Below are 16335 nucleotides of genomic sequence, written 5' to 3'. Positions count from 1 at the left end.
TACTACAATGCTCTAGGAACTTTACCTGTCTTTGTTTCTTACCACAGAGATTTGTGGGATTCCTAGAGCATCACTTCTGGGGGTTTGCCTGGAAATGACATCATGGCACTGATACGTCATTTGCTGTTCCCTAAAAAGCTCCTGGGCTTGCCAGTGATGGGCTGGCAACTCTACTGGGAGCACAGAGACTCTTCATAGGAATCTACAATAGCCCTCCCCTGCCATTCTAGCAATTGGTCAGGCATGCATTCATGCACATTTATTCCTTTTAAAACAAGTCTCACCCATGGCTCACCCCCAAGCATCCAGCAACCTGTTTCCCTGCATGCTCTCATGTGTAGCTTTGCTCCTGAGCCAAGTAGCTTGCACATTAGGGCCTGGCTACTGGATGTTTGAAGTCTAAGTTCAGGAAGGATTATGAGCTTAATTCTATTACCTCTACACTTGTAGATCTAGGAGGAAACCACATCCCAGAAGGGTCCTAATTTACTTTCAGTCCAAGCAATATCTACTCACACAATATCTACTCACACAATAACAATCTCTTAATCAAGTTTGTCACGGTGCATTTTCCTTATTTCTAATTCAACTGACAAATCTTGCCTAGGCTGGAGTGAACATTTTGATTATCATATGCCTCACTAACTCGCATTTGTACCATGCACATTCCCATGCAAAGTAATTCTGTGTACCAATTCTTTCAATGCCTCTGGTTTACACCTGTGCAGCTCTCCTTTTCCCCCAGACATTGCAGAGAGACAACTGTGGATTTGCCCAGGAATGTACACTCAACAGGAAACTAAAGAACTTCCTAGTTTTTAATCTGCATGATAAAATATTTCTACATGTTTTAATTTCACATAACTAGGCATTGTGCATGCCCTGACCTGGTTAGCCCAGGTGAGCCTGATCTTGTCAGATCTCAGAAGCTAGGCAGGGTTGGCCTTGGTTAGTAATTGAATGGGTGACCTCCAATGAAGACCAGGATTGCAGAGGCGGGCGATGGCAAGCCATTTCTCTTAGTTTCTTGCCATGAAAACCCCGCCAGAGGTCGCCATAAGACAGCTATGACTTGAGGGCACTCTCTACCACTACACCAGGCATTATGCATGTCTATGGTGTAACAGTAGCACAATACCTTTTTATTAAAAAGCAAAGCCACTTGGAGATAACGATTATTAGAGTTGGATGCTTAATCCTTCCTTCATCTATAATATTCCTAGAGCAATTTCCCCTTGTATGCAGATTTCCCTCCTTCCAGCCTGAATGCATGACTGGCTTCAGTTCATAGAGCATAGTGATGCTTTAAGCACACATTTCCTACAGGAAGGCCAAGGCTCACAAGAAGGTTGTGGAATGAGTTCGTTTGAGAGAGAGTGTCTGAAGGCAATAGACTTCATGGCTGAGTAAGAATATGAATTTTCAAGTACACAAGTCTACCCATTATACCACTGGGCAACACCACACAGCACATCATTGATGCAAAGCAAATATGGTGGAAAAAGAAGCATTTGAACCAGGTCTACACAATTTGCTACTCACTAAACCAAACTCGGCCCACTAGGCAGGAATGGGCATCTCTCTGTACTCTTCCACCATTTCTGAGTATGTTTTATTAATATATAATATGAAACCAAAATTATAATCAGTCATCATCATCATCATCATCATCATCATAGAAAACAAAAAAAATCTATCCAGTACCAAGCTATTTAGTCATTCATAATTCCAGGTGGTGGCTGGATATTTCCCAGAGTTTCTACTGATCTCCAGGCCACAGAGATCACTCCTCCTAGAGAAAACAGCTGCTTTGGATGGGGGGTGGGCAATATAACCCACTGAGGTCCCTTCTCCCCCCCAAACCTTTTACAGGCTCTACTGCCAAAATCTCCAAGAATTTCCCAACCTGAACCTGGCAATTCTAGCTATAACATTTATTACATCATATGAAGACTAGAGGTGGGCATGAACCGAAATATGAACCAAAGTTCATCACGAACCAGGCCAGTTCATGGTTCATGAACTGGTCATTTGTCAGAGCCCATTTCTGATGAACCACCACGAACTTTAGGCCAGTTCATTTGGTTTGTTTTTTGGTTCATCACTGCAGACAGCCTGGTGCCAATCAATCAGTTCCCTAGACAACAGGGGGGATGGGCTTTCTGCAGACCTTCTGCTGCTCCAGAAGTGATGTTTTCATGAACCAATTGAATCAGTTCACAAACCAGGGCAAGTTCGTGAAAGTTTGTGGTTCATGAAACAAGACAAACCGTGAACCTCATAGTTTAGCATTTTCCTGGTTCATGCATCTCTAATAAAGACTTTGCTGTCTTGAAATTTGATGTTCTCATGGATAAGAACAAGATCCCATTTCTCAATAAATTTGTTAGGCTAAGAATTAATACCCATTCTCCTATATTATGTCATTAATACAATATCCCCAGTCCATTTAAACTGCTCTGTTGATGACACAATGTGTCTGATGAAGTGAGCTCTGATTCATGAAAGCTTACACTGGAATATATTTTGTGCCACTGTGCCACCAGATTCCTATTTTGTTGCTACAGACTAACACAACTACCCATCTTGAATGTGTTAGAGAGCACACATTTTTCTTCCAACAAAATTCAGGACTACCTCCTCAACAGTACCTTCTACACAGCCCTTTAAATATCCAAGAAGGACAGCTTTAGTTCTATAGAAATCATATCCCTTAATAGCCTTCATTAATTTCATATACCTATGAGCAAGTCATATGAACATATGACTTGTACATATGTATATGTATATGTATATGTATATGTATATGTATATGTATATGTATATGTATATGTATATGTATATGTATATATAACCTTATTCATCTCTAAGGTGCCACTGGTCTCAAATTCTACTGTACTATTGCAGATCAACATAGCTACCCCCCTGAAATATAGCTTGCAATGTAGCCCTAAACACATATACTCAGGAGTAAATGTCATTTATCCCTGAGATTGTAATACCCAAATATTTCCCCCATTTTTTCTGAAAACTGTTATTTTCCTCTCTAAAGTTTAGAAAATTGTATATTATTTACTTATTAATCCTCTTCCAGAACTCCCTAGCAATCATAGATCAAATGGAGCCCATTCTCTTACAGATTCATGTTTCCTTAATAAAGCCATAATAATGTGCCTAATTTGGAAACATTTGTTTAATCCCAATTACCCTTTATGAATACCCAACTTCCACTAAGACAGGGGTGGGCAATTGTTTTGGCTTGGGGGCCACTTTGTGGGAGCGGAGGTTAGTGGAGGGCCGCACCTTTTAAAATGATTGCATTCATTAGTTAACTTTGCATTTCAGAAAAGGTATAAATTGTATCATAAAAATCAATAAATATAAATTAAATAAAATAGTGGCAGTTTTATTCAATTTATTTATTGTGCTAATTTCATATCATCTATAGCTGCAAGCACATTTAATTTTAGAAGGAAATCTCAGTTCAAGGTGGATTTTTCTGACTGTCTTGGCGGGTCACAAAAAACTCTGTAGCGGGCCGCATGTGGCCCGTGGGCCGCAATTTGCCCACCCCTGCACTAAGATATCCTCTGTTTCATATCCATTGCCATCATTCTGCACAACTGTAATTTCCAGAATCCCAGATTCTACTATCCAGATCTTCCATCTTAATAAATATAAATAAAATGCTTCAAAACCTAAATGCCATACGATGACTAACTTACCACACAAGAAGAAATCCAGACATATATGCATTCAAGGATGTTGATCTCCCTAGGACAACTTAATTTATATTAACCAGTAGCTCCAAGGCCCAGTCTCTTGCTTGTAAAAACTTTCTCCCTCTCTCTAACCTATGGGCATTGTAAAATAAATCCCTGAACACATAAATAGAAAACCAACTTCAGGGCAGAAAAGAGAATGAGCACAAATCTGGTACATACATCTATTATCTGAGAAAAACAAACATTTCCCTTGATTGGTAGGTATACAACCAAAAAGTTCTTCTTCCTGACACTATCCCCCCCCTCAACAGCAGAGGTACAAAACAGGTGAGTAGAAAGAAGCCCAAACATTAGTTCATCGAAGTTTTCTCCCCTGGATCAGTTCAAGGGGAAACAGAACAAGCCTGTGGCTCACATAAACAGCACAATGGTTGCACTCTACTGATGACTACCTGTTTAAAAAACTAAGAAGTGTTTCTAACATTAATTTTTAACACAAATCAGGTGCATGCATATGCAAAACCCATTTATATTTTTCTATCTCTGGAGTGCCCTGACTTGGATAATCCAGGTGAGCCTGATCTCATCAGATCCCAGAAGCTAAGCAGGGTCAGCCTTGGTTAGTAATTAGACAGGAGACCCCCAACAAAGGCCAGGATTGCAGAGGCAGGCAATGGTAAACCACCTCTGTTAGTCTCTTGCCATGAAAACTCCACCAGGGGTCACCATAAGTTGGCTATACCTTGATTGCACTTTCCACCACTGCATCTGTGCAGTACCTCCTTTGGAGCACTTCTGGGATATTTGCCAAGAACATCTACCTTCGTAACTGTTGTAGCTGTATCACATCCTTCCTCCAAGGAGATCAAGGGAGCATATATGATATTTCCCTCTTCATTGTATATTCCCAACAGCCTTGTGATGGAGGTTAGGTTGAGAGAGAGAAAGGCCGATCTGAGGTCACCCAGTGTCAATGAACATCATGGCTGAGCAATGGAGAAGCTCAAACACCAGCCAGCTCAGCTCATTCCTTGCTCAACAGTCCAGAGCAGGAAATTGACCTCTTGATGGAGTGGCATTGTGCTGGCTATACCATGCTACACATGAGGAGTGGTCCAATGAACAGGGGAAGCCCTCTCAACAGCCCCATTGTGATTCCAGCTCCCTGCAGACTTATTGTCATAACTGCTCACAGACTCCCCCATACTTGTCCCCCACAGAACCCCATCTTCCCACCTCTGCCACTAACCATTGGCAACCACTAGGCACCAAATGCAGTATGACAGGAAAGTCTGAGGCTTTGTCCATGACAATCACAACAGTCGAATGCGGTATGCTCATCTGCTGAAGCTGCCTGCTGTGAGGCCCGTGGCCTCTCTCCTATGCAAGGTTTTAACCCTGGGTTTGCTCCATCTTAGCCATACTCTCTAACTATGCATCAATAACCTGAATTCAGAGCAAGGGCTGAACCAAGGAACACATGCAGAGCCATCCATTTAAACGTGTGTACAGTGTCTTATAGTCACCACTGTTTAATCACAACCCACCTTCCTACATTTGGAATTAGACTGAAATACTTCCAGACTAGAGGACTTGATGTAAGCTTGAGCATCTCATTTTTTTAAAAAAGAAAGAAAAGGATTTTTTTTTTTGCCAGAAAACACAGAGGTTTATATTTAGAACCACACTCCAAAGAGGTGAGAATGAATCACTCTCTGAAGAAATAGTATCACTGGACAAGGACTGTGAACTTGATCAGTTGCTATAGTGTCAATTCAAAGGATTAGGCTTAAAGATGTAACCTTGTTCCCAAGTACATCTGCAAGAACATTCCCATGAGACCAGGGGCATTCAGGCTTCAGCATGCATTGATTCTGGAACACTGTGCCACGTGTACTGTAAGAAATAGTGTAAGAAACACTAACAGATCTAGTATACATCATCCACCCTGTGCGCTCACTGGTCCATTTTTCTCATGGGCATTTTATTTTATCCACTTGGTTAAGGAGGAATAGGGAGTTACGTGCAATCAGTGCTGATGCTAGCTGTGATACAGATCAGCCTCGAGCACCATAGTGCACTCTCAAAGGACCCCTCTTGGAGCAGCAAATGGCCAGAGTACATCATGGCTCTCCTTCTCTATGTTATGCTTCCTACCCTGCACAACTACTGCCCATTTCTCAAGACTTGCCTGCATGAGAGCCAGTTTGGTGTAGTGGTTAAGAGCAGTAGGACTCTAATCTGGAGAACCGTGTTTGATTCCCCACTCCTCCACTTGAAGCCAGCTGGCTGACCTTGAGTCAGTCACAGCTCTTTCAGAGCTCTTTCAGTTCCACCCTCACAAGGTGATTATTGTGGGGATAATAACAACATACTTTGTAAACCGCTCTGAGTGGGCATTAAGTGGGCATGTATGTACCTGAAAGGCAGTACATAAATTGAATGTTTTTAATGTTGTTATAAAGGAAGGAGACAGGACTGTCTTTACAACCCCCTTCTGAGCATAAGAAAGCAGTACAAATGGAGGAGGCTAGGGTTAGGGGCAGAGTTCCATGATGTCAGCCCAAAAATAATTAGAGCCAGATGTGTGTTTATTTATAAGGGAGCTTTGACTCTCGAAAGTGGGCATTAAGTGGTTGATCTCTAAGGACCTGAAGCTTGGTCTTCAAAATGAGAAAGGCTCCTTCAACCGTGAGTCAAGACACAGTGATAGTAGGACCTCAACAAGTTTAAACTCCCATATATATTGTAAATAACATTGAATAGCATAGGACCAATTCATACTTGGCTATTCCTATGGGATGAACCCATGAAGCTGCCCTATACTGCACAGGACCATTGGTCTATCAAAATCGCCATCGTCTACTCTAACAACACATCTCCAGTGTCATTGGTAGAGGTCTTATCATCTACTACCTGATGCTTTTAATTGGAGATCCTGGAGATTGAACCTGGGAGCTTTTGCATACAGCGGAGATGATCTGCTACTGAGCCATGGGACCATTTGAGCTTCTTCCTGAGTGAGTAAGGGTACTGGAGGGGCACAAACTAGCAAGGACCATCCGAGTACATTTATGAAGTAGTCTTTCAATGTAGGGTCTATTCTTGCAGCCTTTCTGATCTATGCCATTGAACACATGATGGTGACAGCTTATAATAGACCTCACATGAAGGGGTTGGTATACAAAAATTGTATTTCCCTTTAAAACCCATCTAGCTTTTAATTTTTTTCCCCTTGTGCCCTTAACTCCCACAGGTGATGCCTTTGGTGTGTGTGTGTGGGGGGGGCTTAGATATCAGACAGAAGTACCACAACCACAGAGTAGAAGGGGCATGGTTCACTATTGCTAGTGGTTTCAATGCCGGTGAGGGCTGGATCTCAAAAGGGAAATGTGAGAAAATTAACAAATTCAATAACTGAACAACAACAACTGTATCCAACCATTGATCCTTAAAAGTTGGTATTGGGAACTCTGGCAGTGGTTTTCCAGGGTCTCACTTTTTTACATCTCCTACTAGCGACTGGAAATGTCAAAGATTGAACCTAGGACCTTCTGCTAGAGGTGCTGTATCACTGAGCCACACCCTCTCCCTACTAAATAGGAACCCATAAAGTTGTCTTACACCAAAGCAGACCATTGGTCTGTCAAAACCAATATTGTCTTATTAGGATTGGGTCTGCAGGGTCTCCAGTAGACATCTTTCATGTCGCCTGGCCTCCTGACCCTTTTAACTGTAGGTGCCTGCGACCTGCTGGTTGCCAAGCAAATGTTCTACCACTGAGCCACAGCCCCACCTCTATGCATAACAAAAATATATGAATAAATGGAAACTGAAGACTCTAAGGATCAGCATCTGAACTGACCTGCTTAAAAAAGAAAAAAAAATTCTCAAGATCTATCTCTTTAAGTGCTTTAGTCACTGCAATCCTGACCCTTCTTCATCCACTCTCAGCTGAAGTCCATCTGCCACAAGTATCACTCGAGGGGCCGAACTTCTAGTCTATCCAACCCAACATTGTGTCTCTGCCAAAACAAGCCAGATTATTTGATTATTATTCCATCAACTATGGTAGGATCCTTTTTTCACAGCTCAATAAACAGACGTTGACCTAATTGCCCCATCAGTGATGAGCACTGTACAACAGATCACATCTGAAAATGGAACCAAATAGTATTAAGAACTTGAGAACATACAAGTTGCCTTGATGCATCAGTCCAAGGTCCATCTAGACTATTTTCCAACAGTGGCCAAATGGATGCCTTTAGAGAATCCACAAGTGGGGCATACAGGTGATGGCCCCCTTCAATTGCTTGGCCCCAGAGAATGAGCTGAGCTCCACATAACAAAACTTGACACTATAACACTTGATAGCCATTTACAAATCTTTGCCCTACATTTCCATCAACTAAATTCACAGCCGAAGAAGGTTTTTCAGAAGATATGGCCTGGAAAATAACATTTCACAATGGAATTCAGCCAAGTCATTTCTAAGGCCACATCGACATGTTACGCTAGCACTGTAGCTGTCATTACTATCCCAAACCATGTGGCAAACTCTCTGGATGGTTAGCTGCTAAACAGCTGACGATGTGGTTTAGGGTCAGTAAGACCACACCTGCAGAACACAACAAAATTAAGGTTGCTCTGACTTGGCACCCTTACAATTAGCCTTATAACAAGGATGGCTCCATATATAAACACCTGATCACATGGATTGGTATTCAGGTAGTTTATGATCATAGCAGCAGACAAAGCCCGTGCAAGTAAACTGGCCCTTGGTTTAGTGTGATTTTGACTTTGCAGAGATTATTATGTCTGTTTATGCAAAGGACTGAAGAAAGCAAGATTTCCCCCTTTTCAGTTCGGGATAACTTTGTTTAAAAAAATGCACACACCTTTGAACTAAATACAAATTTTGCCCAAAGACATGAAAGATCACCCATTCGTGATATTTCACAGTAATACTGGCTCCTGTTCTCCACCCATTCTCCATTCATTGTCTGACCCATTGCATTCCATTGTCAAAAATGCAGAACTGAATAATCATATGAGCAAAATGAAAGATGCACTCAAAATGCAATTTATATGACTACAGGAACATGCACCAATGTGAATATGAAAAGCACAGACCTCACAAAACAAAAATCTGATTCATTCCTTATGCAATTCAGCGCATTATGATGTTGCAACAGGATAAACTCATTCAGCTTTCTAATAAATAAGCTTGTAAGCTACTCATATATATATTCAAGCATACATTCCTATGGCAACAGATTAAGTTGGGACCTATTCTTAGCATGACAGCATCACAGAAAATACTCCGTTTCAAGTTGTAAAAGTAAATAAGCCATCTTCCCTTTCCTCCTTCCTTTCACACCTGGTATTACTGAAATCTCTTTTTTTATGTATTTGATGAATTGAAGACTGATTCAACTAGAAGCAGCATCCTTCATGCAGCACACACAATATTTATAGCTAGCAGGATGGTTCTTTCATAACCCTCAAACAAAACAGGAGACTGCACAATGTATATAAATACATAAATGACAAATAAGGCCATGGCACCAATATCATGTATGCTTTCCCATTTCATAAATATTATGGTGGACGTTAGGCTTTATCAAGATGAATAAAACATTTTATGGCATTCAATAATAAATGTGAGCGAGATATATTGAAATATCTCCCTGTGTTACTCACATGCTGTTATTATGGTATGTTTCCATCTCTTGGGTTTCATTGTATAAGAATTCTAGGGAGATGCTGAACATATATGGCAAAAAATATCTGCCTGATAAAATCCAGAATTAACTTCGATGAGGTTTTAATTGCTGCTGGTTCGTTAAGTTTGATTCTTTGGTTTAAAGCCAAGTGCTCTTTAAAAAGAAAGTCCAATAAATCTAAAAGATTACGGGATCATTAGATTGTCTAAACCAGAAAAAGATTACCCCCCTCCCCACTGGCCTTTGATTATTTCTCTAATAATCTGTGTTATTAGTCCAAATGATATGTTATATGACAAGGAAAAAAAGATCCTTGTTTGTTTCTTTTTTGTACAAGAAGGGAGGGTCAATAATTGGCAGACCTTTAGAAGTTAGCAGCCTTCGCTTAGAATGGTTGAAGTGCAAAAAAAAAAAAAAAAAAAGGACCAATGCCATGAAATTCCTGTAATAAATAACACGCAGAACAAATTCCTGTTTTTAGTATAGCATGTCTTCCATTTCCAGTTCAAGTATTTCTTAGTGGAAAGCCTAAAAAGCAAGAGGAGAACCGCAAAGCAATGTGTCACCTTGATAAAATCGGTGGAGCTACTAGAGTCATAAAACACAGTCTGAACAAACCAGCTAACCCATAGCCCCTTTGCTCTGTTCTAGCCTCCACTGTCCTTTTCATCCTTTTTTCCAACCCTGATAACTATATAGGCCCACAAAGGCAATTTGCTTGGGGCCCCTGGAAACAGCATGGTTTCTTTAGCAGAATATTTTTTCAAAGGAGTACAGCGCCATCCCAAGAAGGTCTACTCAGAATCCTATTCAGGTCTATTCAATGGGGCTTACTCACAGGAACTGTTCTCAGGGTCACATTAGTTTGCATTGGGTGGGGTGTTTAGAAGGTGCTTTCTTTAAATAAGTTGGACCAAACTCTCTCTCTCTCTTTTTAAGCCTTGTGCTCACAGAATTAAAAAGAAAAAATGGTGATTGGTCCTTTTCAATAGGCAGCGTTTGTACAAAGCAACCGGTATTTTTTAATCACCCAGAAAAGTTATACAAACAATAAGAAAGAGCAAGACAAGTTGAGGAAGTTCCCCAGTGTTCTTGGCACATCATCGAGTTCGCATTCTGCAGAGCAAATCCTGTAGGCTTTAGCTTCTGATGTGCGGTCCCTGCCCTTCCATTCTCTATCGGGCTGTTTGCTTTTAACCACCTATGCCTTTTAAAAAGAGCTCTTCAAAAAAATCGCATCCCTTTTTTTTTAGTGGGGGATGGAGTGGAAAGTCTGCCTGCGGAAAGCCTGAAGAAACGTGACTGAAATCTTTCATTCCTCTATTGGGAGCTCAGCCGGGAAGCTGCAGCTGATTGAAGGGGGGGGGGACTTGTGCAGTCTCTGCTTGTGGCTGCATTCTCTGCGGAAGGACCAGCCCCCAAAGAGAGGGGACCCAAAGGACAGCCGGGTGGAAGCAGGAGGACGGCAGAAACAGGAGGGGTCTATTTCTTCCCAAGCCTCCCCTCCGATTCGCATCTGGGAGGGAGGCAGAGAGGGAGCTCGTAAGCGGCGGGCGGGCGGGGGGGAGGGTCCTGCCCCCCCCCAGCCCGATCTCCCACCCGATGGCAAGAAATCCCCCCGCCGCTTACAAGCTCCCTCTCTGCCTCCCTCCCAGATGCCGAGCCCCAGTTGCCACCCTGTCAATCATCGGCGCTTCCCCGCATACACCACCAGCGCGGTCCAATTCCCAGCCCACCTCCCTGGTCTATCTGCAGTGGCGTACCGGCGGCATCCCCCGTGCTAAGCGAGGGTTTCAGGGCTGCGTTCAAAGCCAAAGGGGAGGAACCGCCCCCGCTGATTGAAATTGACACGGTTTCGAAGCAGAGGGAGAGAGGGAGAGATTCTCGGATGGGAATGGAAAGCCTCCAACGGGCTGTTGTTTTTTCCTCCTCCCCTCCCCCACCAACTGAGAAAGTGACGCTGGGGAAGAAATTCGGAAGGACCCAATGCTTTGAAAACAGTTTCACTTTAATACTGAAAAAATATGCCATTATAAAATCCTTGAATAGAAGCACTGAAGTCTCGCTTGCTCCCCCCGCCCTCCCCAAGCTCGGATTTCCTCCACTTTGACTGTTTTTTTTTTTTTAAGTGTGTGATGTTCGAAAGCACCAAAGGGGAAAAAAAGAAAGAAATCTTCGATTTGGCAGCTTAAGCACTCGAGTGGCGTTAACTAATCATGCTAAACTGCTCTGGATTCTTTTTCTTTTTTCAGAAAAAGCCTCCAATATTATAACACTTTTAAAACGCCAAGGGTTATTTTTGTTTGTTTGTTTTTACATTCAGATGGAAAGGCATTATTGGAGAGGTCGTTTTCCAAAGGAAACTCAAAAATAACCAGAAGCAAACTGAGCCCTGTCTCCCTCCCCCGCCCCAAACAGAGAGAAAACTCGCCCGACAAAGTAACCAATTTCCCCCTATCCCGAAACGCAAAATCTGAACCCATGAGATTATAGCCATGCAAACATGTCTTAAATTAAATCTTTACATTTTGCTTTGTTTTGTCCCTCGTTTCACAGTAAAAGGACGATCTCTACTGCCTATCAATCACACAAAAATAATGGCGAAATGGCACTTTTTTATTCTTAGTATACTGTATTTTGTATATAGAAAGTTTGATACGATGGAACTTATCAGGTAAGAGGACGGACGAGGTGGACTGGACGCTGCTTCCATTGGGGCTGGAGCGTCCCTGCGTGGTTTGTATCCATGCGAGCCATGCAGCAATTTGGGGTTGTTTGTTTTGTGTAGGGGGAGGGGGGTGTTTGAAATCAAAGTCATTTATTTACATTACATTCATGCCTTCGTGCAACTGGACGCTCCTGCTTCGGTCTCCGTGGGGAGGTCGCCACTAGGGGGAGCCCTCGCACAAAGTGCCCATAAATCCACATGGCCTTGGGGTCCCCCAGTAAGAGTGAATTTCTTTTTCTTTCTGTTCCCTCCCTGAATCGAGCCATCCGGGATTCCTCTATTCAGTTCTTGAATCTTCTTTTCTCCCCATGAGCTGTGCACAGTTGCACCAAGTACAACTTCAGGTGTGTTTGGGGAGGGAAGGAAGCTAGACACAAAAAAAATTAAATTAAATTAAATTAAGAGCAGGCCTCTACTCCACTTGATCCCAGTTTTGGTGAGTGGGTCGGTGTGTTTCACCGGCAGGTAGCTTTAAGAGGGCCAGGCCTCATCCCTCATTATGGTCCATTCACATCAGCAGACAAGACAGCAATGTACAGGTCAAGAACGGGGAGCTGGAACCACCAAAAGAAAGCTGAGGTTGCTAACTGCTGAAGTGGAACGGATCACCTATCCATGATTGGTTTTCTCTATTAGTTTTGTAGTCCCCCACTCCTGTGCATCAGTCTGATATGGAGTGAGAGCCACAGTCATACACCCTGTGGGCTCCATCTGAATTGTATGGTCCATTGTGCCAGTAGGAGGAGTCACAGACTGTCTGTAAAGAGTTGATCTCAGAGGCTGAGGAGTTGGCATCCCTCCTCTTGGAGCGCTTCCTGTTCCTCAGGATGAAGACTAGCATGCCAACCACTGTGAAGGCAGAGGTGACAAAGACCAGCAAAAGGCCAGGCACCAGCACCGAGATGGAGACCCTGCTGGTCTCCAGGTAGGAGTTAGAGTGAGTCCCAGTCTCAGCCAGCCCAGTGCTGTTCTTATGGGTGGAAGTCAAGGTGGGCATGATTTTGAGTTGAGGGCAAATGGCCTCATTGGAGAGGGATTCAAAGTCCTCCTTGAAGAACTCTTCGGGAGTCTCACATCTCAAGTCGCTCATCATCACCTTGGGCCTCAACATCTCGACCCACTGCTTGAAAGGGACAATGGGGCACTTGCAGTCCCAGGGATTGTCGTGTAAGTCTATTTGGGTGATGGACGTGAGCTGGTCCAGAACACCTGCCACTGGCAGGTACAGGAAATAGTTGTTGTGGATGCTGAGCTTGGAGAGAGACACCCCAGCAAAGACATCAACGGGGAGGGACCTCAGCAGGTTGTTGTTCAAGATGAGGACCCTCAATTTGGGCATGGCATTGAAAGTGCCGGGTGTGATGAGTTGAATGACGTTAAATTCCATGTTCAGGTACTCCAGGTTCTGCAGGCCATTGAACTTCTCCCGAGACAGAATGTCCAAGTAGTTGTTGTCCATGTACAGCCACACTAGCTCCAGGAGGTTCTTGAAGGTGTTGTTCTCCATGGTGGCAATGTTGTTGTTGCCCAAGTCCAACAGGTTGAGCTTCCGGTAATCCACAAAATGTGATTTCCGAATGGTGTGGATCTTGTTACCCCTCAAAAAGAGCTCGTGGACGTTGGAGGGTTTGGGCTTCAGATCCATCAAGCTGCTGACGTTGCCATCGTTGCAGTTCACCTTGAAGCCTCCTGGGATGGGGTGGCAGGTGCATGTGGCGGGACACGGCGTGCTGCTGGAGGACTTGCCTTTGACGGTGAGGGTTGAGCCAGCAGCGGTGGGTCTGGTCTTGATCTGCCAGTTGACCGGGATCTTTGTACCCCCCTGAGGTGCCGAGCCCAGAGTGGCCAGGTCTTCCTTGCCATGGATCTTAAACGGAGTTGGAATGGGGCCAGGATCGAAGGTTTCCTCTTCTGCAGGGGGAGCTGCCAGGCTGGAATCCACCCGGTTCTTCCGACAGAGCTCTTGCTCCGTGGTCTCGTTTAAATCCTTGCCCTGCAGCCGGGTGGGGGCTTCGCAGATGACCCGGCCGATCAAGGCATTCTTGGGGATGTTCTCCAGCCATTCTTTCAGGGAGAGGAGGTCGCAGGTGCAGTCCCAAGGGTTGTCCTCGAGCAGGATCTCGGCGATGCCCGGGATCTGCTCCAGCACGTCCTCGTAAGGCAAGGTTTTCAGACGGTTGCCCCGCAGGTCTAAGTGGGTGATGGGCACGTACTGAAAAACGTTGGCCGGCAAAATGCTGATGAGGTTGTCGTTTAAGATCAGCACCTCCAGCTTGTTCAAGTCCCGGAAAGCCCCCGGGTCGATATCCCTCAGCAAGTTAAAGTCCGCCTGGAGGTATTCCAGATCATCGAGCCCCAGGAAGGTCTGCTTGCGAAAGGACTTGATCTTGTTGTTGTTGATGTGCAGCCGCTTCACCAGCTGCAGCCCCAGGAAAGCCCCCGGCACGATTTCGTGCAAGCCGTTGTTTTCCATGTGCAAGCTGACGGCATTGTAAAAGTTCGCAAACTCATTGGGGAAAAGGCGGGTGAGGGAATTGCCGTGCAGGAACAAATGGTAGAACTGCGACGTGGGGGCCGAGAAGCGCTGCAGGCTGGTGAAGCCCTTCTTCTCGCAGTCGACGTGCAAGTCGCCCTCGATCTCGGCGCACGAGCAGATCTTCTCTTTGCAAACGTCCCCTGTAACATTCCCGGCAGCGAAACAAAGAGACGTCTCCAGTAGCAGGATCCAAAGCAGCATTTTTAAACCGAGCGAGTCATCCCCGGAGTGGAGCACACGGAGGAACTGCAGGGCAAATCCTGCCCCTCACGCCGAAGCCCGGGCAAGTTCCTTCCAGGCATGGAATGTCCGAACCATCGCCAAAATGATGGGGGGGGGAGCCCAAAAAAGAGAAGGGATGTGCTGGGTAGGAAGAAATGGAATAGGTGTGGGGGGGAGATGGGGGGCGCTGTCTGGTCTCCTTTCAGCCCTCTCTCCCCCCGCAAAGACTGCAACAGCCCGGACTCCGCTCAGAGATCATATCCGCCAAACTCTCCACACAGGGGGCAAAAAAAGAGTGGGGGAGAAGAGGCCCTCGATTCATCACCCCCCTCCCCAGAAGGCCCCCACCCCCCTCCCCCGAGGGGAAAAAAGCCCCGGCGAAGTCGATCTCCGGTCGGCTCGCCTAAGGAACGAGCTGGCTAGGAACGAGCCGAGGCGGCCGCTGCATCCGCTGGCGAGCGGCGGTGCTGGGAGCGCAGCGGCGGGAGAGGAGAGAGCCGCCCGGCTTGCATGGCTCGCCTCCGGACTGACCTTGCTTTTCCTCGCGCCAAGCCGGCCTCCGTGGCCGCCGCCGCCGCTTCTGGCTGCCCGGAGACCCCCCGCTGGGTGCTGTCCAGTCCCCCTTGGTGCTGAAATCACGCCCAGTCTAACGACTGGCTGCCCAGCCAATGGCGCTGCGGAAATTCTGCAATCGCGGCGTTTTTCGCTCCGTCCATCGCTCCTCTTACCGCGTCCCTCTGCGCTCCCCTCTCCCTCCGCCTCGCGTTCGTTCCTCCTCTCTTCTCTCTCTTCTCGTCTTCCTTTTTCCTTCCTCTCCCTCTCCCGTCTTCCGAGCTGCACACTTACTCACTCCTTCCCGCGTCGAAGGCAGGAGTTGCTAAGAGGTTCTTGCTCTCGTGCACTCCGAAAGATCTGACACCCTCTGGTGAGCCGCAGTGGCAAAAATCCATCTGCCGAGGGAATGCTGGAGAAAGGGGGAGAAGTGGGGAGGGGGGGGGAGGAGAGAGAGAGAGAAAGAAATCAATCCAGGTCCAGGGCAAGCGTTAAAGAAATCTCGGCTTCCCAGCCCGTCCTCGGCGTCAGGGCTCCCTCTCCTAAATGGCTTCTTTCATTGCCGCCTTTTGAGAATGGAAAGTTGAACGTTTCCTGCCCGCCTCCCTCTCCGGCGGCTCGCTCCACACCTGGCTCGGAGTTCAAGCAGGGGGGAATCGCCTTTGCTAGCCCGACGCGCCTTGGCTCGAATTAGTGTCAGGGTGTCAAGCGACTAGCGATCGGAGGTAATTATACCGCACGCCATTTTTCAATGTAGCGCTTCTCCTCCCACCCTGCAGTAGCGCGGCTGTGTCACGCTGCCTTTGGCGTCTTCGTGGCGTCTTTCCGTTCTTTTTTCGTTCTTTC

The 16335-nt window shown here is 45.5% G+C and overlaps 1 protein-coding gene across 1 annotated transcript; it reads right to left on the bottom strand.

Moving 5' to 3' along the window:
- Nucleotides 1-12840: 12840 nt before the first annotated feature.
- On the bottom strand, nt 12841-14916 carry SLITRK1 (SLIT and NTRK like family member 1). Its single transcript, XM_054974651.1, has one exon. The coding sequence runs from the start codon at nt 14914-14916 to the stop codon at nt 12841-12843; it is 2076 nt and encodes a 691-aa protein (XP_054830626.1).
- Nucleotides 14917-16335: the final 1419 nt, after the last annotated feature.

This window comes from Eublepharis macularius, chromosome 3, assembly GCF_028583425.1.
Source record: "Eublepharis macularius isolate TG4126 chromosome 3, MPM_Emac_v1.0, whole genome shotgun sequence".
NCBI classification, from domain to species: Eukaryota; Metazoa; Chordata; class Lepidosauria; order Squamata; family Eublepharidae; genus Eublepharis; species Eublepharis macularius.
The sequence above is the reverse complement of the archived record's forward strand: the minus strand, read 5'-3'. Positions and strand labels throughout refer to the sequence as shown.